At 41.2% G+C, this 24,169-nt stretch overlaps 1 protein-coding gene across 4 annotated transcripts in view; it reads right to left on the reverse strand.

The window, feature by feature from the left end:
- The window catches only part of pdzd2 (PDZ domain containing 2), a 58,276-nt gene that overhangs the window by 21,635 nt on the left and 12,472 nt on the right, over positions 1–24,169 (reverse strand). For 3 of the 4 annotated variants that reach the window (XR_004656733.1, XM_034872409.1, XM_034872407.1), the window contains exons 2-15: positions 21,929–22,284; positions 19,146–19,624; positions 17,888–18,404; positions 11,100–11,245; positions 9,985–10,117; positions 9,392–9,532; positions 8,100–8,199; positions 6,535–6,683; positions 4,988–5,107; positions 4,106–4,220; positions 3,905–3,978; positions 2,466–2,688; positions 1,268–1,385; positions 701–833 (exon numbers count right to left, since the gene is read on the reverse strand). Coding sequence is in view for 3 of the 4 variants with exons in the window: in XM_034872409.1 (XP_034728300.1) it covers positions 701–833; positions 1,268–1,385; positions 2,466–2,688; positions 3,905–3,978; positions 4,106–4,220; positions 4,988–5,107; positions 6,535–6,683; positions 8,100–8,199; positions 9,392–9,532; positions 9,985–10,117; positions 11,100–11,245; positions 17,888–18,404; positions 19,146–19,624; positions 21,929–22,048 (2,568 nt within the window). In the remaining variant the exon portion in view is untranslated. The remainder of the gene's footprint in view (positions 1–700; positions 834–1,267; positions 1,386–2,465; positions 2,689–3,904; positions 3,979–4,105; positions 4,221–4,987; positions 5,108–6,534; positions 6,684–8,099; positions 8,200–9,391; positions 9,533–9,984; positions 10,118–11,099; positions 11,246–17,887; positions 18,405–19,145; positions 19,625–21,928; positions 22,285–24,169) is intronic. The other variant, XM_034872408.1, reaches the window with a different exon arrangement.

The raw sequence follows: 24,169 nt of genomic DNA on the forward strand, positions 1-24,169 counted from the left end.
AAAAGGCTGCAATGAAACAAAGAGTGAAAAATTTAAAGGGGTCTGAATACTTTCCGTACCCACTGTATATACAGTATACAGTTCAGTTCAACTTCTCATCCAGTCCTATCTGTATTCGTGAGAAGTGGTGCTGTTCTGGAGTGAAAGACAGCGTACTTTACGGCTGAATTATCGGGTTAGTAGATGTGTTGGTGTGTGTGTGTGTATGTGCATGTGTGCATGTGTGCATGTGTTGGGAAAAAGCACTAGTATATACATCTAGTTAGTCTGGTTAGTTGAAAAAATTACATCACTTTACTCTAATGCAGGCTTTATAACCAGGAAAGGACTTGTGTTGTATCATGATATTACAATATCCAAATTTTAAAGCAACACTTTCCCTCTTTGGTCCCCCTACAGGCTGGAAGCAGAATTGTCCCATTTTGTCTCATTATCTCTCTGGAACTACAGATCCACTACCCGGTCTGGTAAACTTGTGTAGTGCGCTTATAGCCCACAAAGGGAACGCAGGAGTGCCGTTCACTCTGTTATGAGTTGATGAACCGCTGAAACCATTTTGGAAACCTTATTTTAAGCTACAAAACAATATTTGTTGTTGCTTTAAGACAATATCTAGCCTCATATATCGATATCCACATAGGATGGATATATTGCCCAGCCCTAGATCAATCTATATAACCGGAGACAGACTTGATCTGACCTTGGGGTTTGGATGCCTGCTGATGATGAGACTGACCGGTCCAGGACCACATTCACTGAGGATGGCGTAGGCCTCGCTGAGAGCAGCGTGACGCAGACTGACCGAGTCCACCTCCAGGATCTGATCTCCACGGCTGCACGGAGGAGCACAACACACATTCAAGTACCTCTCTTTGTGCACACTTAAACACACACAGTTACATGCGTACACAATGAATTAGTAATCAGAAACAAGATTTACTTGTTATAGTAAGACACTATAAATTTGCTTAGGTTTGGTGCATGCATTAAACACATTTAAAAATGAATATAAAATAAACAAATAATAGATACAGAAACATATAACATATAACACATTAATATATAACATTAACAAAGAAAGAAAGAGGCTGTATGGATAAGAGCAGTAATGTTAACATTATATGAACAATAAATGACTAATGAACACAGTTTTCAATCAATGAGCTCATGTTAAAGTGCTAATTTGGTGTATTTGCATCAGTTCTACTACAGATTAGCTTCACCTGCGTCCATCAGTCCAACTCACAGATGACCCTAAGGTTTTTACCTGAGCCTTCCGTCCATCTTGGCCACAGATCCCAGCGCCAGGCTGTGGATGTAGATACCAGGAGCAGAGTTCTCCAGGGTCAGACAGCAAACTCCAATCCCAAGACCAACACCGGGCTCTGAAGAAAATCAAAACAAGTTAGCCATCACTGCACAAATAGCACAATTATCACAGCTAGCCCAAATATGTAGGCCAATTCACAAGGAGATATTATAGCAGTCGCAGAATACCTTCAAGGATACATTACACAAAAGTAGGAGGACATGCTGTCCCGTTACTTTAGTTTTGGTCTGGGTCCATGTTTCCTGGTCTGACCCCTTTAGTTGCAAAGAAAAGAAATCTCCATTCTACATCTTACAATGATATTTTAGACAATAGTGTTCATCCAACTGTGTTGATTCTCTTATTACATGCTGATGCTCCTGAACAAAAACACAGCTCCATACAGAAATGATTTCTTAGTTTGGTGCGGAAGAACTTGACTGCATGCCGTCCGACACCTTTAGGATGAACTGGATTGCTTACTTTGAGCCAGACCTGATCACCCAGCCCAGTTTTTCACAGGTCCCCTGTCTTTACGTCTCTGATCAATTTGAGCTCTCGGAATCGGCAGATTTGTATTTGTTTTACAGGTTTCAGCAGTAATCCAGAATGATACATTTGCAGAATTTCCTTTTTTTGAAAGATTATTTTGGGGCTTTTCCCTTTATTTGATAGTGACAGTGGATAGACAGGAAAGGTGGGAGAGAGATCGGGGGTGACACGCAGCAAAGAGCCTCGGCCGCGGGTCGGATTTGAACCCTGGGCCGCTGCAAAGTACTCATGTCTACATGGGGCACACGCTATTACTGGGGGAGCTAGAGGTTGCCTTAATCTGCAGAATTTAGCGGATTGTTTTTCTGCTCTTGGTTGGCGATGTGCTAACATTTCAATTTTTTTTAAATTATTTTTAAATTCATTTAAAATTTGTGAAAAATCTGTAAAAAAACTGTGTAATTTGGCATCAGATTCTGTGTGTCGTTGGTGATTAAGTTTGCTACTTTGACCTATGAACAAAGTATATATCGAAAACAATATGACGCAAATGTACTCTGCTTCTAAGTGTCTGAACAAGACCCCATCAGGACTCCTATCAGGAAATGAAAACCAAGGGGTGGTGTCTAAATGTGTCTGGGGGGGGGGGTGGTTCTCCATCAACCTTTGTTAAGTGTGACCTCCATGATAATGCAGTCTTTTGGACCCGGCCCGGGGCCCTTGTGGCTGTCAGCCTCTTCAAACCCTGAGGGGACGGGTGTTCCCCCGCTGGTGTTGGAGTTGGGTGAGCTGGAGCGGCTGAGCAGGGTGGGGGTTGGGCAGGGCGTCAGGCTGGGACTGCGCAGACGGGTCCGGATTGTCAGTGTCACTACACCTTTTTTCAGTTGCTGTCGGAAGAATATATGAGGTTCAGCATTATGGAAGTAGAGATGAAACTTGTTTTAGCTTTTACTTGCTGACTGAGCTTCAAACAATTACAAAAAATACTGTTTTTTCCACTCGCTGAAAACAAGAATACAGTAAATCTTAAAAGTGTCTCTTCCGTCCTATGCCCCGTCCTTATGCTTTTAAATGAAAGTTTGAGTCAAGTACATTAACAAAAAGTCCCTAAATGGCATTTTGGTGAGAGTTATGCTTTGACTGATGTGACTGAACAATGTTTCAAATTGGTCCACTATTAGGCTGCAGCAAAACAAGCCTCAATGAAACATTAATGGGCAAATACGGGCATGCAGTTGGCGTCCACCAAAAGTTCTATTTTTATCGCTGACAGGCTCAGATTATACGTTTTTGACAACATTATGGAAAGGATCCATACAGAGACAATCCTTATTATTTAACATACCCAATTCAACCAGACTCCATGTAAATAAACAGTAATTCTATTATTGTAAAACGCGCTGCATTCAAAGTCAACAGAATCAAAATATAACTACTAAAAGCCGCCTTGGTTTGTCCTTCCACTGTTCCAACAGTCACCACTGTGGTGTGGTTGAAATAAATTCTTCATTCACCCATTTACATTTGGAAATATGCTGCTCTATAGACGTTAAATGTACTGATTATTTACAGGGAGTCTGGTGGGTTTGGCGATGTGGATTTTGGGGCTGTTTCTGGTTAATCAAAAAGGATCTTACTCTTTAAAAATAAGTTTCACCTATGTAGGGATCCTTGCCATAATGTTGTCAGACCTTTAATAATATCAGATTAATAATCTGAGTCTGTCAGTGGCAAAAAAATTAGTGGACAAAATTGACAGTTACAGGGCAGCCCGGTTTATAGCTGCCACTTAATACTGGACCAATTTCAAAGATTTCACTTGTTTTTATAAGACACCAATGGATGGGAAAATAGGGTCCCTGTTAAAAAATATTGAAATTCCCCTTTAACAAGTCATTGGTCTTTCATCAAGTCAGTTTACTTGCTAGCCTTGGGAGCATAAACAGACAGTAAAATAAATGATTTAAAGCCATTCTTTTGTCTGAAGGGAAACCTTTCTTCACAAACATTTTAGAAAATGTACAAATGTGAATGTCTTTGGCTTTTCATGACGGATTTAACACTGTTAGATTGTGATCATTTTGCTGTAATAATGCAGGGTACCTTGAAGGTCTGGATGGCCTGTTGGTGTGTGAGTCCTTGGAGAGACTCTCCATTCACTTCCAGAATCTCATCTCCTACACAGAGAAGCATAGAATTAGACTGAGATGGGTGTAAGAGTGGATCACTGTTTTGCTCATACCATACACTTTACTGTCCTCTAAATTCTCACTTCAGTACCACAGAATGAAAAGGAATGGTTACCCTCTTTCAGCCGTCCATCAGCTGCTGCAGCTCCATGAGGGAAAATGGTTTTGACAAAAATCCCCATCTGACCACGTGCAGAGTCCTGCCCCCCGACAATACTGAATCCTAGGCCCTGTGAAATTCAGATCCCCATGAATGTTACTTACAAAGACACTCGTCAATGTTCAGTGGTTTTTAAAGGAAATTATTTCCGGCATCTTGATTTATAGTGGCGACGCGAGATAGAAGGGGCTAACAAAGACCAGATGCAGAAAGCTGAATGGTTGGCCATTTACGACATAATCAAAAGGCCAAAATGCCACAAAAGTATGTTCAACTGTTATGTTCATATGTGTGCAAAATTAAAGGCATGACAATATGAATCTTATTTTGGCAATAATATGATGCTGCAGATTATATTTGGTAAGTAAAGCATTTCACCAAAATGTAATTACAAAGCAAACACATAATTATAGTAGAAGTTATTAGATCACGCCAGTTTGCATTAGAACCACACTGTGGTTGTACGCACGCACCCCCACACCCCCACATAAACACACATACACACACTCCTGTTTCTTCCTCTGCCCCAACACACAGTTTGAGATATACAGTGCAGTCTGTACGTAGAAATGAAATATGAAAAATAAAATAAAAATACATTGCTAAAATTAAATTTCTATGAGATTAAAATGCTGAATGAGCCCTTATGCAACAATGTAAATTCCAATATAAAAAAGGTATATTCAAATAACAATTTGGCAAAAAATTTAAAAGCAAAAGCACACACAAGGTGCACTAACCTTTGTTGCACAGATAAAATACATGTAGTACTAGGAGTACATTCTCTGAGCTTTATTCATGCATTCTGTACTGTACATGTCAGAGGAGTGCACTCACCTTGCCCTGGCCTTTCATCAGCACTATACTGGAGATAATGGACGGCTGTGCCAGTCGCCATGGAGACTCCACTTGAATGGTGCTCAGGGAGCGGGCTGATTTCTTAATGATCTGATATTCCTAAAAAGGGATATTAATACAAATGCAAAAATACAGTTATACAAATCTGGTAGAAACAACATAGTATGTATGCTATACAGGGATGAGATTGTTCCTCACTCTTCGCTGTGTTTTTGGATTATTCCCCTCATACTCCAGGACAGCTGTGTGTTCCTGTCTTTTCCCCTATAGTGCTAATGCTGTAGCCTCTGGTACCAGAGTCTGTAGGGATAAGGTTTTAGATTGCCAGGGGACTTCCTATGACAGCTCCTCTCGCCTCTTTCTTTCGATAATCTGTGCATTCATATCCCAGAAATTCTTGTTATAGTTTATCTGCAGGGAGCTTATTCCTGGGAGTCTTTATGTTTTCCCGCCTTGCAGGTTTCCTTGGATTAGGCACCTAAATCATGGTTGCAACTGTTGTTGTGGTCCCCCCTGCTACGCCCTGCTATGCCCTACTAAGTCCTGCTATGCCCTATGACGCCCTGCTATGCCCTACTACGCCTTGCAATGCCCTGCTATGCCCTGCAGTGCCCTGCTATGCCATAAACTACTACAACTACTATTTCTAGTCATAGTTCCATTATTATTACTATTTCTTTGATTGCTTTTCTCCCCCCCCCCCCCCCCCCCCCCAAAAGGCACCCTCAGACCCCGCCCACCAATAGCCTGGGTCTGTTCGAGGTTTCTTCCTAAAAGGGAGTTTTTCCTCACCACTGCTGCACTTATGCTTCCTCTTGGGGGAATTCCTACAATTGTTTGCTCTTTGTAAATTATAGTGTGGTCTAGACCTACTCTATCTGTAAAGTGTCTCGAGATAACTCTTGTTATGATTTGACACAATAAATAAAATTGAATTGAATAACCACAGCCAGTGAGAGGCTTTATGTTGTCTTCTTTGATTTCATTTGCTTGTCCATAGCCAATTCCTAGTAAGTGCTACTTACCTGGCAATGCATGTTTTCTGATTCAGATTTTCTCAATGAAGCTCTCATTAACACAGCAGTGAGTGCAGCTCTCCTTTTCATTGTTGTCATGGCAGTCAGGACATAGTAAGCAACCAGGCTTTGATCTGAATCTGTGTAAGTGTGTGTCTGGGGTGGGGGGTCATTGAAATAGAGTACCTACCACACTGCTTGCGTGTATATCCATCTGCCTCTATCTTTTTATGCTGCTTATTTTCTATAGAGGCTTCAAGTACCAAGCAGGTCATCTGTAGAGACTGGAGTTTTCAGTTTCCTTTTCCATCTCTTCTTTTAATCCTTTCATTGTGCCACTCTTAATACAAGAACTGGATGTGTCATAATTTGTAATAACATCGCCCTTTAAAGCCCAACTCATCATCCTTCTATATTATGTCATGATAAAAATATATAATTCAGGGTAAGTAGTATCTGCTCTTTATGTACATTTTAACAGAGGAAGAATGGGGTGAGGCATTCACTGACCTGTCTCAGTCCAGCAGTATCTAGTTGATGAGGTAAGGAGTGTTTACGTCGGCCGGGCGGTGGCTTCTCCACCACGTCACCGCTGCTCACACCATTCTCCACAAACAGCTCATCGTCCTCGCCCACTGACTCCAAGCGACTGTTTCCCCCTGAGCAAGGAAAGAAATCCTTTCATTCCTCTGCAGAGAAGCAGCTTATATCTCATTAACCAGGATGTTAATGAGATATGAGGTTTGGGCATGTTAGTTTAAACAGAGATAAGTTCAGAGACTGTGTGCACGGCAATCGTTTTTAGCTTTAAACTCTGCTTAAAAACCAAAACGTAGCAATGTAAATGTAGCAGTAGTACAGAAAAATACTAGGCACAGCTAAAAAGATGAGAAAGGTGGGTTGAAGGGGGACGTGCAGGTCAAAAATTGCAAAGAAACTCTCGCACACTGTCTAATAGGGATCGACCAAATATCGTCCCTGGACGATTATCAGAGCTGATATTTGGAAACATGCAGATTATCTGCATCAGTGTTTATTTTTTACAGATAACCAATAAAGTTAATGAATTACAAAGTGCAGCTCTGTGTCTCTAGTTTACCTGATGAGCTGGTGGCACCTTGTATGGCAGCCTCGGCCACAGTGTGGGAATGTGTGTGAATGGTGAATGAATCCTGGACTATGTTAAAGTCCCGTTTCGGTCCCCTTACAGGCTGGAAGGGTAATTGTCCACTACATTTGATACATGGAATATTTAAGCATGTACTTTACGTTTTCAAGTGTATTTCATCTATTCTAAAGATCTTCCACAGAAGGCTTAGTTGGAGGCAACTCGATCCCACAGCTGAGAATAGATTGGAATGTGTAAAACTAGTAGAAGGTAACCAAGTTTCCTAGAAATAGATCAACTGAAATAGATCAACTGACCGGTGCAGGACAAGAAGACTATAAGAAATGCAGTTAGTCTGATGTTCAGAGAGACACTTTGGGTACACACCTGTGTGTGTGTACCCACGGTTATCTTCCTTGTTCAATTTAATCTAAATTTATTGGACTCGTCATGTGTGCAGTCTCCTCCATCATTTCTAGTCATGATACCCAGATATCACCCGGACACTAACATTACATCGTGCGACTTTGCCAGATTGCGTAGCGGTTCTGTAGTTTGAATGACACATTAGGACAGCGGTAATGGACAATTCCGCTTTCAACTTGTTGGGGGACCAAAGCAGGAAAAGGGCTTTAGTGTTGCTATAAAGCGCTTTGGGGAGACCTTAAGACTAGAAAAGCGCTATGTTATTTAAGTCCATTTACATTTACAAGAACACACTTACTGGCAAAGCAAATATCAATGACAGGAAAATACAAAAGAAAACAACTAACAGCAGCCACAACACGATTGTCCAACTTGAACTACACATTTCATACATAAAACCAAACTACTGCCACAGAAAAATAAATTAATAAATAAATAAGCAGCAAATGTCTGTTCCACACAGAGAATCATCTACCCAAAGCCGTCTTTCTTTTCAGCCCAAGCTTGTTCAAAAAAAATCTTCAGTTAATGTAAGACCAACCCTGGGATCGACTGCAGTTCTTCATAGGTGTGGGGCTGGCGCAGGATCCTATGGGGGCCTCTCCCGGACTTTGTTCTTCTAGTTTCTCCAAGTTGGTCAACTATAAGGACAAAAACACAGAGGGATGATCAGCTGGACTACCTGACATCTGTACTTCCACATTTAAACCACACAACAATATTTATTTTATTTGTCAGTTTGTAAAACATTTTCATGAATACATTACCTCTGTTTAATGCCATAAAACTTCTGTTGTGTACACACTGAATATACTGTATGTATATTGTATACAGTGGCTTGAATAAGTTTAAACAACCATGCTAAAGGTGATTAAAAAGAGGAATATTCTCTATACATTCTGTATATGTTCACTAACTAGTCTAAAACAAGACACCTGCTTAGGCTTTCAGCTAAAATTACAATCAGCAGAGTTTGATAGTTACCAGATTGAAATCTATTCTGTCTGAGCGTGAGGTTAACAGTTGTGCCAGCAGTGTGTTAGCATCGGAACGCAGTGCTGTAGATCCACAGTGTTGTGCACGTTGTGGTTAGAGTCATGTGATGAGTGTGTAGAGTTTTGAAAACTGTGTTCAAGCGATGAAAAAAGGAACCAGAGTCTGGTCTACATGAACTGCTGCTGTGTAGACTGGAGTTAGAGTCTGGTCTACATGAACTGCTGCTGTGTAGACTGGAGTTAGAGTCTGGTCTACATGACCTGTTGCTGTGTAGACTGGAGTTAGAGTTTGGTCTACATGACCTGCTGCTGTGTAGACTGGAGTTAGAGTCTGGTCTACATGAACTGCTGCTGTGTAGACTGGAGTTAGAGTCTGGTCTACATGAACTGCTGCTGTGTAGACTGGAGTTAGAGTCTGGTCTACATGACCTGCTGCTGTGTAGACTGGAGTTAGAGTCTGGTCTACATGGTCTACATGACCTGCTGCTGTGTAGACTGGAGTTAGAGTCTGGTCTACATGAACAGCTGCTGTGTAGACTGGAGTTAGATTCTGGTCTACATGGTCTACATGACCTGCTGCTGTGTAGACTGGAGTTAGAGTCTGGTCTACATGACCTGCTGCTGTGTAGACTGGAGTTATGTAGCATGTAGGAACAATATGTTAATTAATGCATCAATTATGGTATTTGAATATTCATGATTTCTGATTTACTAATGATGACTACATTACTGATAGTTCATGAAATAGTACATGAATTAATTCATGCTTTTTCATGCATGAATTCACGATAACTCATGAACAATTATTTTACAGTGTTACCATCTTATCTGTGTGTACCAGGTAGAGGTTGCTGGAGTTGGAGGTCTGGGCAGAGTGAGAGGGGGCCGTCTGAGACAGGGAGGACAAGGAGTTGCAGGTGCTGACCAGGTCCGGCAGACTCGTGGATGGGAATCGCTCAAAACCCACATCTGACTCCTCCTGCAGGGCACAAACAGAGAGTTACTGTAAATTAGTGTGTGGGTGTTATTTTCAGTTATGTGTATTTGGAACACGATGTTCTGTAAAAAAAACACACGATTAGGTTTGTGTTGCTCGTTTCCAGAGAGGGGGGGGAGTCAGCATCTGAATGTGTCAGCCAGATGTTAACTGGATGGTGGAGCTTCTGAAGGCGGAGGTAGATGAGTTCAAATATCAACAATCTTTGCCCGAAATCCCTTACTGCACCTTTAAGAGATAAGGTTGTGTTTTTGTGTCTGTCTTCGGTCCAGTGAGTCCTGTACTGTCCTGACTGCTGTCCACTCCAGGGTGCTGATTCTGGAGCTGTCTGGAGTGTTCCACTGATCCCTCCCCCCCTGTGTGTGTATGTGTGTGTATGTGTGTGTGTGTGTGTGTGTATGTATGTGTGTGTGTGTGTGTGTGTATGTACTGACCCTGCTGGCCACCACCAGCTGGACCAGACCAGAAGTGGAGCGGAGGATGTTAACAGCCTCCTGGTGAGTGAGACCCACCAGAGACTGACCGTTAATCATCAGCAACTCATCCCCAGCCTGAAGACGACCGTCCCTGCAACACACTCATCCACATTAAAATTCACTCATACACACAAACAACTACACACAGACCACTATTCTTCACCACTCTAGTCACGTCAGATGTCACATATTGTAGCAGCCACTTTCAATCTTTAGAATTCCCAAATAAAAAAATAAAAAAAATGAAACCTGCATCTGGATCTGGACTAGTACTATATAGTGAGAGACAATCATGGGATACATATTCTAAATGTGTTGGGTAGTACTACAAATTAGGCCTGCAAGATTTGGGGGGAAATATGAATTACAGTTCTTTAGCTTAGAATTGATGTTTCAATTCTCTGCCACCTTTTCTTTCCTCACCAAGTGTATTGCTTATTGCACACATGAACCATGACAAAACAAAACAAATCGGCAGTACCAAGTATAGATTTTTGTTGGCACCTATAGCACATTACTCATTACCACAAGCCTGAAACACTTTTATACAGTCTATGTTTAAAACTCACAGAAGACAGTAGCAGTTTGGGATGCAGTCGGCTTGTAAAATTAAATGAGAAGTGATATGATGGAAGTCATAAAAAAAAGAGTTAATTAAAAACGAAATTGTGAACAGGGTGAATTAAGATTGCGATTTAATAAAGATAAAATCGTGCAGGCCTACTACAAATATTGCAACAAAACAAATTCAAAACTGACACAAAATGACAACTAATATCTGTTACCAGAAATTCAGCTATCCAAAAAACAAATTTACAAACCAGACTGAACACATAAGCTTCTTGGTGAGGGATTGGGATAAAAGTTTGACAAAAAAAGACAAAATAACACTTTATAACTAAACCAATGGCACAGATTATCATTATTGTGCTGTAGGGAGGTCCTCATAAAATGTAAACCTCGATAATATAATATGGTATAATAACAGTACTAAAGATTATTTGGGGAGTTGGAGCAAGAACCAGAAGCCAGAGCAAGAACATTTCCCCAGCCTTTGTTAGTAGTAGCTGTACCTGTGAATGGCGCCCTCCTTCTCTACATGAGTTATGATGATGCCATGCGGAGAGCGCCTGGAGCCACGCCCCCCCGTTATCTGTATTCCCAGGCCCTCCTCGCCCTTCACCATGTGCATCTTCCAGATGTGGCTGCCCTCTCTGGGCTGCAAAGGAGCACAGAACAAACACACAACGAACGATGTATCACTTAGTAGGGACACAAATAATATACATGGATCATGAAGCTGATTTGATTTGATTTTTACGTGATTATTGCATTTGAGAGCAGGCAAGAGGCTTAAAGCAGTGCATGGACTCTTTCTGTGAATATGTTAATATGTGAATATGATCAGGTAGTGATGTTTGATTCAGAGGGTTGTCATTACGGCTCCTCTTGATAGACTCCAGGGTGTACAGAACTCAGCAATCTGCCGTCTCTCCAGGACCTGTACGCCTCCAGGGCGTGGAGGGGGGGTGGAAATATAGTAGCCAAGCCCTCTCACCCCCCTCCCCTCTGCAGTCATCCTCACTACTGTAACAAGGCCCTGGACCCCCACCGACAGACTCTAAATCCTACATCCTGGACTATGTACCTGTCCTCTGCACATTCTACATATCCTGAACTGTTGCACGTCCCTCAACCTTTTTGCACATCCTGCACTAATCCATACAGCCTCTTTTCTCTTATGTTAAACAGTTACATGTATTAATACATACCGTAGCTTGCATAAGTTTACACACCCATGCTAAAGTTCAATAAAAAGAGCAATAAAAAAAACATCTTGTTATTTCAGTTAGCTTGATGGTTTGATTTGCATTGAGAGATGATCTCATGGAAAGATCCCCATGCCTACCTCTAGGTATGGTGAAGAGTATGTGATGATGTAAGGGAGGCGGGGTTAATTTCTCCGGATGCATAGTATCCTGATCCATGAAATAACTGGCCTTTAATAATAAAACTCTTTCTGCTTCTATGGGGATTAACATAGGGGGGTGTATACTTATGCCCCCTGTATTTTAACATAGGGGGGTGTATACTTATGCCCCCTGTATTTTAACATAGGGGGGTGTATACTCATGCCCCTGTATTTTAACATAGGGGGGTGTATACTAATGGCTCTTTTTAATCAACTTTTGCAAGCCAATGTATGTATTTCTTTTCTGTATTTATTGTTTGTCTATTCCATATTAATGTTTAATTATAAGTATGCACAAACAGACTAGGCAAATTCCCTGTGTTACTTACTTAAAAATCCTTTTCTTTTCTTTTTTCTTCAGATTCTGATTCAGATTTACACTGGCTCCCTGTTTGTTTTAGAATGGACTTTTAAGATCTGAGTGATGACTTTAATAACTTCATGGACCCTGATAGGACTCTGACCTCCTTTCTGACGCCGGTACGTACGTTGAGATCCTCATGCAGAACACTGAAGTTGACAGCGTTTGCAGTCGGAGCCTCTAGGATCTGGGACAGTCCGCCCGGCGAAAACCAGGTCAGCTGAGTCATCTTCTCCTTTAAGTCCCTTCTTTAAACACACTTCCCTCGGACACCCTTCCCTGATTATTTGAGTTTTAACATCCTCTTGTATTTTCTTGTTTTTCCTTCACTTACCTTTTCCATACACCAAGTAGTTTTTTTATAAGTTGTCTTTTTAAACCTGATGATTTTATGACTTGCCAGTTATATTTTTGTTGCTTTGGGAAACACTTTGTATCGCGGGTTTTAAAATTGAAGATTACTATTATCATATTATTGTTTATAAATGTGCTTAAATTTTCTTATGTGCTATTATGAAATACTAACAAAACAGGAAGACACCAGTATCACTTCATAACTACTGAACCTTGGTTTACTCTGTATTTTATCTGCAGATGATGGTCGGTCCACCCTCATCTCAATAACTACATTTTCAACATTTTGTTATTTAAAGGATGAATCCTACTGACTCTGGTAATCCCCCGACTTTCCTTTCACCTCCACCACAAGGCTGACACGTTTGGTTTATGGATGGATTGTCATGAATTTAATACACACGTTATCATGTGCATTTATTAATCACCACAATGTATGCAAAAAGCCTCCAATACGGCTTAAAATCCTGGTACTGTATCAGTGGGTACGGGAGTTTCTGCTCTGATCCGATACCACGTAATTTAACCCCAAAGAAAATCTTCTTCAAAATAAGTTAATTTATGTTATTTTCTGTTATGACTGACTGTCGAACTTGGTAAAAAAAGAAAGTTCTGTGGTGTTCATTGTTTCTGTTTTTTCATGTTTCACAAAGAGTTTAACCCGATAGCAATCATATCACATCCAAACAGGAATAGTAGTATACAGCTGTTAAATTTCATATATATACATAATGTATATGTGACACACTTCGAAAGGGGTGGCGCCTAAATCATGCTTGCAGCTGCTGCCGTGGTCCTGCTTGATGCCATGAACTACTACAACTTCTATTTATAGTAATAGTTCCATTATCTTTACTATTACTATAATTGCCACTGTTCATCATATCAACTGCTAGAATTATTCTAAATTATACTTCTGTAAGTATGTGTCTCTGTGTCCCACCCAGCAGCAGCAGACAGCACCCACCAAGAGCCTGGGTCTGTCCCAGGTTTCCACCTAAAAGGAAGTTTTTCCTCGCCACTGTCACACTAAAAGCTTGCTCAATTAACTTTGTAAGCTTTGCGAATTATAGAGTGTGGTCTAGACCTACTCTATCTTTAAAGTGTCTTGAGATAACTCTTGTGATGATTTCATACTATCAGTAAATTAGAACTGAACTGGTATCAGATCAGTACTCGATATTGGCTGACACACAAGTTCAGGTATCGGAATCTAGAAAAATCTGGGAAAAATGGTATGGAACCATTTCTACAGTATAGTAGCTGTGCTTGGTAACGCCCCAACAGTCTTTGCACCCTCGACCCACCACGTTGCTATAGTCATTGCGCTTGAACGATTGATATATGGCCCATAGCCTTGCTTAAAGACTTAATTTAGTGTCTCTGGTGCTCCCAAACGCATAAAAAACTTGGAAACAAACCTACCCATGCTGTTTTGAGTGAGATCCGGTTTCTGAATGTTCTCTGTCTTCAGTCTCCAGGTGGGCTGTTCAACATCTGCACGGCTTTCACGTCACTAGAAACCAGGTGGCTTACCGTAGCACATGCTAGGTGTAGGATGCTAGCTCGTTCTCAATGCCAACACACTGCTACAACACACACTAGTTGACCATAATCTCCAAAGGAACTACTTCCTGTCCCTGTTCTGCAGGTATTCCACAAGTGTCCCTGGTCTAGAAGAAGTCTCCCAGCTAATCCTGCCTTGGACTGACCAAAGCTGGAGAAAGAGTTATCTAGCTGATGGGATCTTACCGAGCTACTGAGCATGTGCAGCTCCCAACAAAGATAGTGTAGAAGTGAGATGTCTCACTCTCTAGATAAAACTATTGAGATTGCTCACTCTGTGGCTAAAAGAAGTGAGGTGTCTCACTCTGTAGCTAAAACAAGAGAGACGTCTCACTCTGTATCTAAAACAAGTAAAGTGAACAAGTGAGTGACCTCAAAATACAATTAGGAACCTGAAAATGAGCAGCATATGGGCGCTTTAACCTCTGCACTGCTTGTGTTCCCAGCTTATTCAGACATTTAGACGATGTGTAGACCTTAAAGGATTTATTTAAAAGAGGTCACACTTATCTAGGGCACACACATGTACATTTTGCTTTATTTACATTCCCCCTGATGTGGGGGGATGATACGCCAGCTGTCCATCTCAATCCTCTGACGCATGGTAAACAACTCTCCCATCACTCTGGTTTCCTCTGACCAGTTGGTGCAGGGTGGTGATCCTGTTTATCCTCTCAGACATCTGTACACAGATCTGTGGACCATTGAACATCTGGCTGCTGGACCTGCACCACAGACTACTAGCATAAAAACTCATTATTTTGGAAAAGGACTGTTTTTTTTTCAAAACCAGAAGTCATTTGGTTTCCAGAGCTCTACAACGATCCGGTCTCAGTGCTAAAATGGGTTGTTCTGGGTTAATCAACACAATATTCATCATTCACAACACTGATTGGATTGCTATTTTGCAAGTCATGAAAGCTTGGCCCCTTTGACCCCACAGCTGGCTTAGGTTAATCTGTGGATGCCATTTTTGGCATAGACTCCAGTCTGACATTCTGAATTACTTTGAACATTCAAAGTTTCTTCTTCTGTACCATACAAGTATTAACTGAGCTGGAAACGTTGTGGCCAAGGATCGACTTTATAAAAGACAAGGACATAAAAAAGGGTTTCTTCAAACAGATGTTATTGCAATGATTTTCAACCATGAAAATGTGATCAATGTAAAACATTCCTACGGCCTAGAAGCTATATTTAAGTGTGTTCCTTAGTCTTAAAGTGTTGGCTTTATGGACGATGGACTGGCCACCTGGAACACCGGGGGGGTTCCCAATGGGCCGCGTGACAATCAACGAACGTACCACTTTCACTGTGCTAGAGTCACCACTTGCTCCAAAGCTAATCACCGTCACTCTCTCACTCGCTCTACCACACACTCCCCAGCACATACACATACCGGCTCTGCTATTCTCTTAAAACGGAACTCATAAGTCAAAGCTGGGAATGAAGTCACAAGTCTGATTTCAATGTTTTCATTATAGCCAGGTTAGCCTTGTTAGCAATGCCAGTTCATAACAACACATTATGCTGTTTTCTGTGCATACAAACAGTGTAACAACCATGTCCACAAACAGAAGTTGGACAGGACTGTGTGTACGACTGATTTAGTGAGACCCAATATGACAGAAGTACTTGTGTTACTGTATGTTACTTCAGCTCTCACAACTGTTGATGCACAGGGCAACCATGTCGGAATTTAAGTTCAGGGTACATTGTAGTTTCCCGAGTTACGAGATCAGAAGTCCGAGGTTCGGGGGGGGGGGGGGGGGGGGGGGGGGGGGGGGGGGGGGTTCTAACTTTGACCTCGGAAAATCTGACTACTGAGTACAAATCGAACGCGCTTTTAGTCTTCCACGTTGTACAGGGTGTACTCCAACATTCCCATTGATGCAAAATATTTTTGGATTTGATTAGCTTTGTTTTGTGGTTTGGTTCTCATTTGCAGCGGCATGGTAATTGCTAGTTGCAGGGTTGTTGTGTGCAGCGCTGTGCATACCTTTTATGTTATTTTTTATTTTTCTTGGCATTAGATATAATATAGGAAGTGTTGCGCTACAGTCAGTTTGCTAAAGGACTGACCACACTCAATAAAAACATATAAATAAAACATGTCTTCAAATAAATCCATTGTTATTGATTACGTGGATCTTGGTACCACAACAGCAAGTTGCATTTAGTGTGGTAAACTACTAGTGTCTGTCCCTGTGAGTGTCACTGCTCATAATCCCACTCCACCTCCTACTGAACACCTCCATCCACAATGCTACTGACACTCAGCATACAACTGTTTTTCCTTAAAAGAAATCAAAGAGCAACCCTCTTTTCTCATGCTAATCAATTCCAAGTGTCAAACAAGACTGAGAAAGTCTTGATGCCTTGTCTTATCCTCTCTAGATCTGCTTCATTACCAATTTGCCTTGAAGGTAGAAGAGTTAGTATAATATGAGAAGATGTTAAAAGAACAGAATGTTTAATTTCTTTTCAATACAAATTTGTTAAGAACTGCATTGAATATTTATGACCACTATGGGGCAGAAAAACATTAAACTTATTGTCTACTGAAAATGATATTCATACACAACTAACGTACACCACCAAATATATTTTCAAGTATCCTTCTTTTCAGTCATGAATTGGATGAATAGATACTGAACATATCTGTAAAACATTCACTGCCAAAGTATGTCCGTTGAAAATCTGGCCCTGACAACTAAAGTCTAATTAATGTTTTCAGTGATCTGCTTGATAACCCAAGATTAAACAACACCATCTTTACCCCTGAACATTAACCAAGTGTTTTAGTAGCCTAAATTTAACTGCATGCGAGACGCTGGACAGTGACTTTACTCGCCGATGTCAAATTCTGGATCTTTGTCCACCATGACTTCCTCAGTGCAACTTTTCTGAAGGACCAGGTAACCATAGTCCTCAGAAATCCACCGGAGGTTAAAATCTCAATTTAAAGAAAGAGGAAGTTGTTGGATGGCCGGATAAAAAAGAGGGACTAGGTTACTAACTTTGTTTCGGTAAAGCCGAATTCCAGTCGATTTCAACACGTCGCTCAGTTGTTTGAAAAGCTGGAGGTCTGTCAGTAGAGAGAAAATTGAATCAACCAATCGGTGCTGCCTACACCCAATTATCCTCCTGCTAAAGTTAGCACCCAATAGGCTTACACAGGGCAAGTTTTAAACATGTCCGGCGCAAGGATCCTTTTTTCCGCCATCAAACTAGCAAAAGTGGATTTGGACACGCCCTAAACGCACCTGGGCCTGCCGTGTGGTTGGATCGGTAAAAATAGGGACCATTGTATTAAGATAAGATCAGATAAGAAAACCTTTATTTGTCCCACAGTGGGGAAATTGAGGGAAATTAATTGGTCAAAACAGTTTTGGGCAGTAAAGGGTTAAACATTACCTTTTTCTAACTAAATGCATTTTATTGATCAACTTCACGACAATATGATTCCACATTTTTATATTCTTGGCCTGACTCCTTAGTTTAAAATACCAAATTCAGAATAAAGTCTGTTGTCTGTGAGTGAGGTGTGAATGTTCCCTGTGTGTGAACATTAAATCAGAGCTCTGCGTGTCAGCAGCGTGTCTTACCTGGCTTGAAGTTTCACAGCTGAAAGAATTCATTTTGCATTCCAACAGCTGACTGTGACTCCGAGCAGGCAGGGTGGCAGTGCCTCCACCGTAAAGACGCTGGGGAGGGGTTCTGGCCTGAGGACAGGGGTCTGGGCTTTCCTCTGTGGATGTGGATGTAGACAGGATGCAGCCGGAGTCCTCTCCCGGAGGACTGACTGCTGCCTCAGTGGGGACAGAAGAGCCATTGTAGCCGTTGTAACAGCTCTGGAGTTCTGAGTCAGTAGTGTCCATTTTGTCTCGGTTAAAGGACGATCGGGATGTGACACCAAACTTGCGTGTGCGTTTGCAGTTTGCAGAGCTGTCAGAGGACTCAGAAGTAGCTCTGGCCTGCTGCTGGTCTTCACAGCTGTCACTGCTGACAGGGGTGCTGCCGCTGCCATTCACGGAGCCGGGAGGGGGAGGAGCCTTTCGCTTTACCCGCCGCAGCATGATCAGGTAGATAAAGCCTCCATTCCAGCACTGGTCAGCCAGGTAACTGGAAAAAAGAATTGACGGGATCCAGGTTCAAAGATCATAAGGAAAAACCACAGTCCTACATTTCCACCATCTCTTTATGCATTCTGTAAATCATTTCTATTAAAGTGGTTTTTGTATCACCCAAGTGGACTTAGGTGATACATGAAAGTCGGAAATATGTAACTTAATGAGTTGTTGGCTCAACAGTCTGGTCCTAGAAATGTCCTCATCTGTATCTGTTTCTTCATTGGAGCTGCTTTAGACCCATATGATTCCTTCTTCACAAGAGACTTCAGCTGCGAGAGCATAGCCATCGAAGTGGAGCATTATGGTACAAGCTGTGTAATATTTCAAAATTTATGAATTTAAAATAACCATATGAATGAAACCAGAAGTGCCAGAAAAGGCTAATATGTCACAATTACTTAGGTCAATGTTTTAAAGTAGCATCCTTCTATCCAAAGTGATCTGAAATGTGACAGTGATATTAGATTTTAAACCTATGAATCCCTTTCAGGAAATGTTAAGAAACCGAATGGCATTATGTTGATTTGAGTGCTGTCATCTTTCTCCATGTACACAGGACAGTCTAGTATAATATGAACCTGGCAGGGGCAAATACAGAACGTTTGGTGGACCAAATTGACGATTCACATTTGTCCCATAGGGTTACATTGCATTGGGTTGTTAAAAGTTGGAGTAGCAATGCAAAGTCAAATAAAAACACTAAAAAAAATAAGAAAAAAAGAAATTGTCTTACCTGGCTCCACTGACATCTACTCCCACCATCAGCTGTCCATTCAGTGACAGCAGCTCGTCTCTCAGTTTGATCCCCCCACAGCGGGCTGCTGGGCTCTTCTTCCTCACCTCTGTCACCCAGATGCAGCCCACATCCATGATGGGGCCCTGGTCCCTCCTTCTCCTCGGGCCTCCCTTCTTTCTTCCATCAGGGTCCCCGAAAATAGGGATGTTCCCGAAGCTAAGGCCAAACTCGGCGCTATCCCCCTCGTGCTTACTGAGAGAAACGGCATGGACCTCAACGTCTAGCCCCTCTCTGCAGGAGGGAGGGCTGGCTGACGGAGCTGTGTCACCCTCCATGAAGTTAAACCTTATGTACTCCATCAACTTGTGAATGGCAGCCAGACACAGGGACATGTCCTCCACATTAACACTGTTAACACTGCTGCTACTGCACACACTATCCCTTTCCCCATTCTGGTAGGAGTCCTGATCCACCTGTTGGAGGAAGAAAAGGAGAAACCAATCAGCATCTGAGGAAAAATCTTTAACGCTGAAACATTGCATGGATAAATATGACCAGAAAAATTCTTTACTAGCACACTGGCACACAGCAAAATCGGACAGAACAACTTGTCACCGACAAATTATATTCAACCCAGCTGAGAGAGGATAAAAAACATATCCAAGGAAAGAACCTTAGATCTCAATATTTCATTATTCCTTTTTTCCATAAATGAATGCTTTTGGTCTTCCTTTAAAGCAATCGTTTTGAACACCTTTGCCTGACAGCATTGATATGCTTTAACTTAAAGGATAAGGCTGGTGATATTCTATATTTCTCTTATAATCAACAGATCCTAAGAAAGGACCAAAACAAGGGATTCCCCTATGTGGTTCTCAGCCCCAAGTCCGTGGTTTCTACAGATCTTTAGAAACAGCTCCAAAAATTGAATTACATTTACATTTGCACAATTGCCATGGAGTCCAGTTACATCAAGTTCACCATCAAGGGTTTCTTTTTTTCACTTTGAGTTCATACGCTACACCAAACCATCTAAGCAGTGTTGGGGGGTGGAGAGCCACAGAGTTCAACAGGGCGGAAGCTATCACATTAGCAGCTTTGTATAACCCGGCTCTCCTGGAGGATAAACTGCAATTTGATCTGCAATCAGTCATCAGACGGGAATGGGTGGCACAAATGCATTCTCTTGAATTAACTGGGTTGACTTACTGCCTGTCAACTACCGAGAGAGTAGTCATTACGTCACCAAGCTTTCAGCAACGCTTTCTTCACCAGGACACACAAATGAATTTCACTGTGCCACTTACCCACAATCATCATGTATTCCTTCTCCACTAAAAGTACCATAAAAAATAGATACACTGGCCTTTGGAATCCATAACTGTATAACGGCATCCAAGCTAACTACAGATTAAGCCTTGTGTTGTCTTCCAGTCAAAAATTTAAAATTAACAATTTTGTTGACGCTTATTTTTTTTGGTACTTTTTCCTACGTTTTTGTCCCTTTTTTCAACACTTTTGACGCTTTTTTTCGTGTTTGTCACTTTTTTGACATTTCCAACACTACGTAACACTAACATATTAACTCTAGTTTTACAGTTATTTTTTGGAATCTATGGTCAATAAACCTCATTTATAGGAAATTATACATAATGTTTGAGTTAGAAAAGCAGGAGTGTCGGATCCTTAAAAACTGATTTAAGTGGACTATTCTTGTGCATAATTAATTTAGCCCATTCTGAAGTACACAGTACTGGAGGTTCTGCCAGATGTCCCTCACTTTGTCAGGATGTCCGACACATTCTGCTTTGTTTGTGTTGGCAATTTTATTGAGTACAATTCTCATCACACACTTGACAGACATTTTATTTCCAGAGCTTGCCTCCCTACGTGCATGTTTCACCAGTACAAGTTCCTTCCTGAGACTATTTAGCCGAGACATCGTTTCTCCGTCTCCCGCCCAAGACGATTGTGATTGGTTTAAAGAAATGCCAATACACCCAAGCATGTTTTTCTCGGGTCCAGGAATACTGTGTGGCCTAGCCAGACCTTCCTTTGCAGCGCTGTGGAGGACGTTCTGGCAATGTGAGACTAGGTTCACAGTATTTCAACATTCAAAACTACTGACAAGAGGATATGTATGCTTTTATGAAGTAAAGGAAAATTATTTTTCTAATGCGGTAGAGTGTAGAGATTGTCCTTCAGACAACCACATGGCCATTGTCATTGAGACACTGGCTGACACCTGTTTCCGACAGCATTTGTCCGCAGGTCCGTTTTCCATAGATAGAACTCATTCAATATGACACTTCCTGTTTACAATACTGAGCTATATTTAGGGGCCTGTTTAGTGAGGTGGGGGCCCTAAGTACACTTAGATAAGGGGCCTTATCTGGCCTTATTTCACCTTTCCTTTAACAGAATGGTGGTAGTGGCAGTGGAAGAAATGTATCTTTTAATTTAGTAAAATTATTGACACTGCACTGTTAAAATAATTGGTTGAAAGTACAATAGCATTATCAACAAAATAACTACTTAACAACAAACCCTACATGTTTAATATATAATACAGTATGTAGTAGTTGATGGTATGTTAAGTATGTATGCACAGTAACCAGTAACATGCAGTCAGATACATTTTCTACAGTGTTTTCCTCTAGCACAGAAGGGACTCAATCCCGCCCAGTACATATAGTAATTAATATACACCTCATAACTGCAATTAAGCATTTAACTTAAATGTACTTTAAATTACTTTGGGGGTGAAGGGCATAAAGTACCTTGCAGCCAGAATTGTCTTGATTCAGGTTGTGGTCCTGCTGTGATCTTGTGGTCTGAGCCCCGTGCCAGGTCTCCAGCAGTGGGAGGATGCTGAGGGCGTTGTCCTGAGTGATGGGCATCCTGGCATCCTGGGCCTGTTGGGGGTCCCTCACCAACAGCCACTCTGACGCTTCCAATAGTTAGTGCAGGCACAGGAACCGGTGTGGGCTGACAGCCCAAAATCCATCTCTGAGATACGGGGGCTGCAGAAAAACTGCTCAAACTCTAGTCAGAGATTTGTAGAGGAGCCAGGTTGGAAGTATCAGATCACTGGCAGGATATGTCTGCTGTGGTGTTTGCAGCATCAGGCCATTTCCTAAAGAGAAAACAATAATGTAGAAAAAAAATGCAAATTCAGTCAGGAACACTCTCGTCATATAGAATCATTGATTGAAACACATGGAAACACGTTATGCTTGATGGCTCCACTCTTGATAAAGCTCCCTGGACCAGCCAAGGAGCAAGCGAAGCTGAAACAGGGAGCGCTATGCAGAAACCTGCCGTGTATACAAGAGTGAGCCAGTTCACATTGCAAACGATTTGACCACATTTTAAATGATTTCATTTATAGATGGCACTATGAGGATAGACAGATGGAATCATGAGTCATCTTAGGTACTCATGACTATATCTATCTAGAATCATGAGTACTATTACGGACATAGAACATGTTGACAGGAGAATCTTCAACATGTCCGATTATAATATATTTAGCGTGAAAGGTGTGCAGGTCGTCAGGAGCATGCTAAACGCACTTTGCATAGATAATTTCCTAGCCAGGCTTGCCAGTAAGGGGCGCGGTGTTTTAACCCCAAAAAACAAACCTTTTACCAAACTTAATTGTCAAGTCGCTGTTTTATAGGAGTGGGGGAGAAATCAATACAGCATCGTATTGCAATATTTTCAGTGGCAATACTGTATCAGTACACAGGCGCCAAGTATCCGTCTTTTATGATATATGTGTTGGTCAGTTTGTCCCATTTGTGTCAATAAAATTAAAGTAATATGAACAGAGAAATGTATCTTTTTAGGTAAAACAGATGTTGACAAAGTTTACTTTTGGGGAAATCATTGGAAAAATTATAAGTTGGAAAAAGGTTATAAATTGCATTATATCGCAGAATATTGCAACGTGTTTAAAATCGCAATAAGATTGTCGGGGCATAAGTATCGTGATGATATTGTATCGGGCTGGTGTCTTCGTTAGATATCATACAAATGTTTCTTCATAAGTTTTTGTACAATATCACACAAACCCATTCATTACAATATGTTGGTGTATTGGGCAGTTTTGGGTAACTGTTATTCTCCATAATTGGAATGATAAGGAATGATGCAATTGGTTCACTCCATTAAGTTGTTTATGAAGGGTTTAGGATGTATTTCCTCATTTAAACATGGATAATACTAAGACATCAATTAGTATGGCACCTGCACAATCAAGAAATTAACAAAACAAAATTGAAAAAAAAGATGTTGTAGATTAAATCACATGCTATAATGTAAAGCCAAATTCCCAATAATAAATGTCAGCCACAATTTTCCAGGGTGCTTATTTACACATATCTAATTCATGTCTTGTAGAACATTTAGTTTGTTAAAAGCAACAAATTAGATGGCCATGACAAAACATTTCTCTTTGGTTGAGGGCCAGTGAACACCTCTTGCTGCTTCTTTTCCTTCATTTAGCTGGATTCATGAAAACATTTCAACATTGAGTATCCTAGATGGGTGTTAACTTTATCTGAGGAAGGTTGAGCCATTACACCACTTATTAATCACTGTTATTTTTAAAACTTTTTGACTCCCCAAAACTAAAAAATGGCTCGTCTCACCCGTATAAAACAAGGTCTCACTCTATTTCTCCTACTGAAACAACTGCCTGGATGATAAAAATCTATCTGTAAATATATGCTTCCCTTCTATAACTTCTAAAGTTATGCTTTTGTAAATGGCTGAAAGTGTTGTTATGTTTGTTGTAAATGGTCTGAAACTAGCAGAGTCCTTCAGGGGCCCCATTTACAATGCATAGCTCCTATGTGAAGTGAGGAATCTGAGTTGACCCTTCATCTACACGCTTAACTACAGACACTGAGCTGAGTGCAGCCACATCTGTGGCAGATATAGACAAAAACGCAAGCTAGCATGAGACCACACTTTAATGACTATGCAGAGCTCGGGCTTCAAATAAACTGTTGGGC

This window comes from Etheostoma cragini, chromosome 5 (genome assembly GCF_013103735.1).
Source record: "Etheostoma cragini isolate CJK2018 chromosome 5, CSU_Ecrag_1.0, whole genome shotgun sequence".
Classification (NCBI taxonomy): Eukaryota; Metazoa; Chordata; class Actinopteri; order Perciformes; family Percidae; genus Etheostoma; species Etheostoma cragini.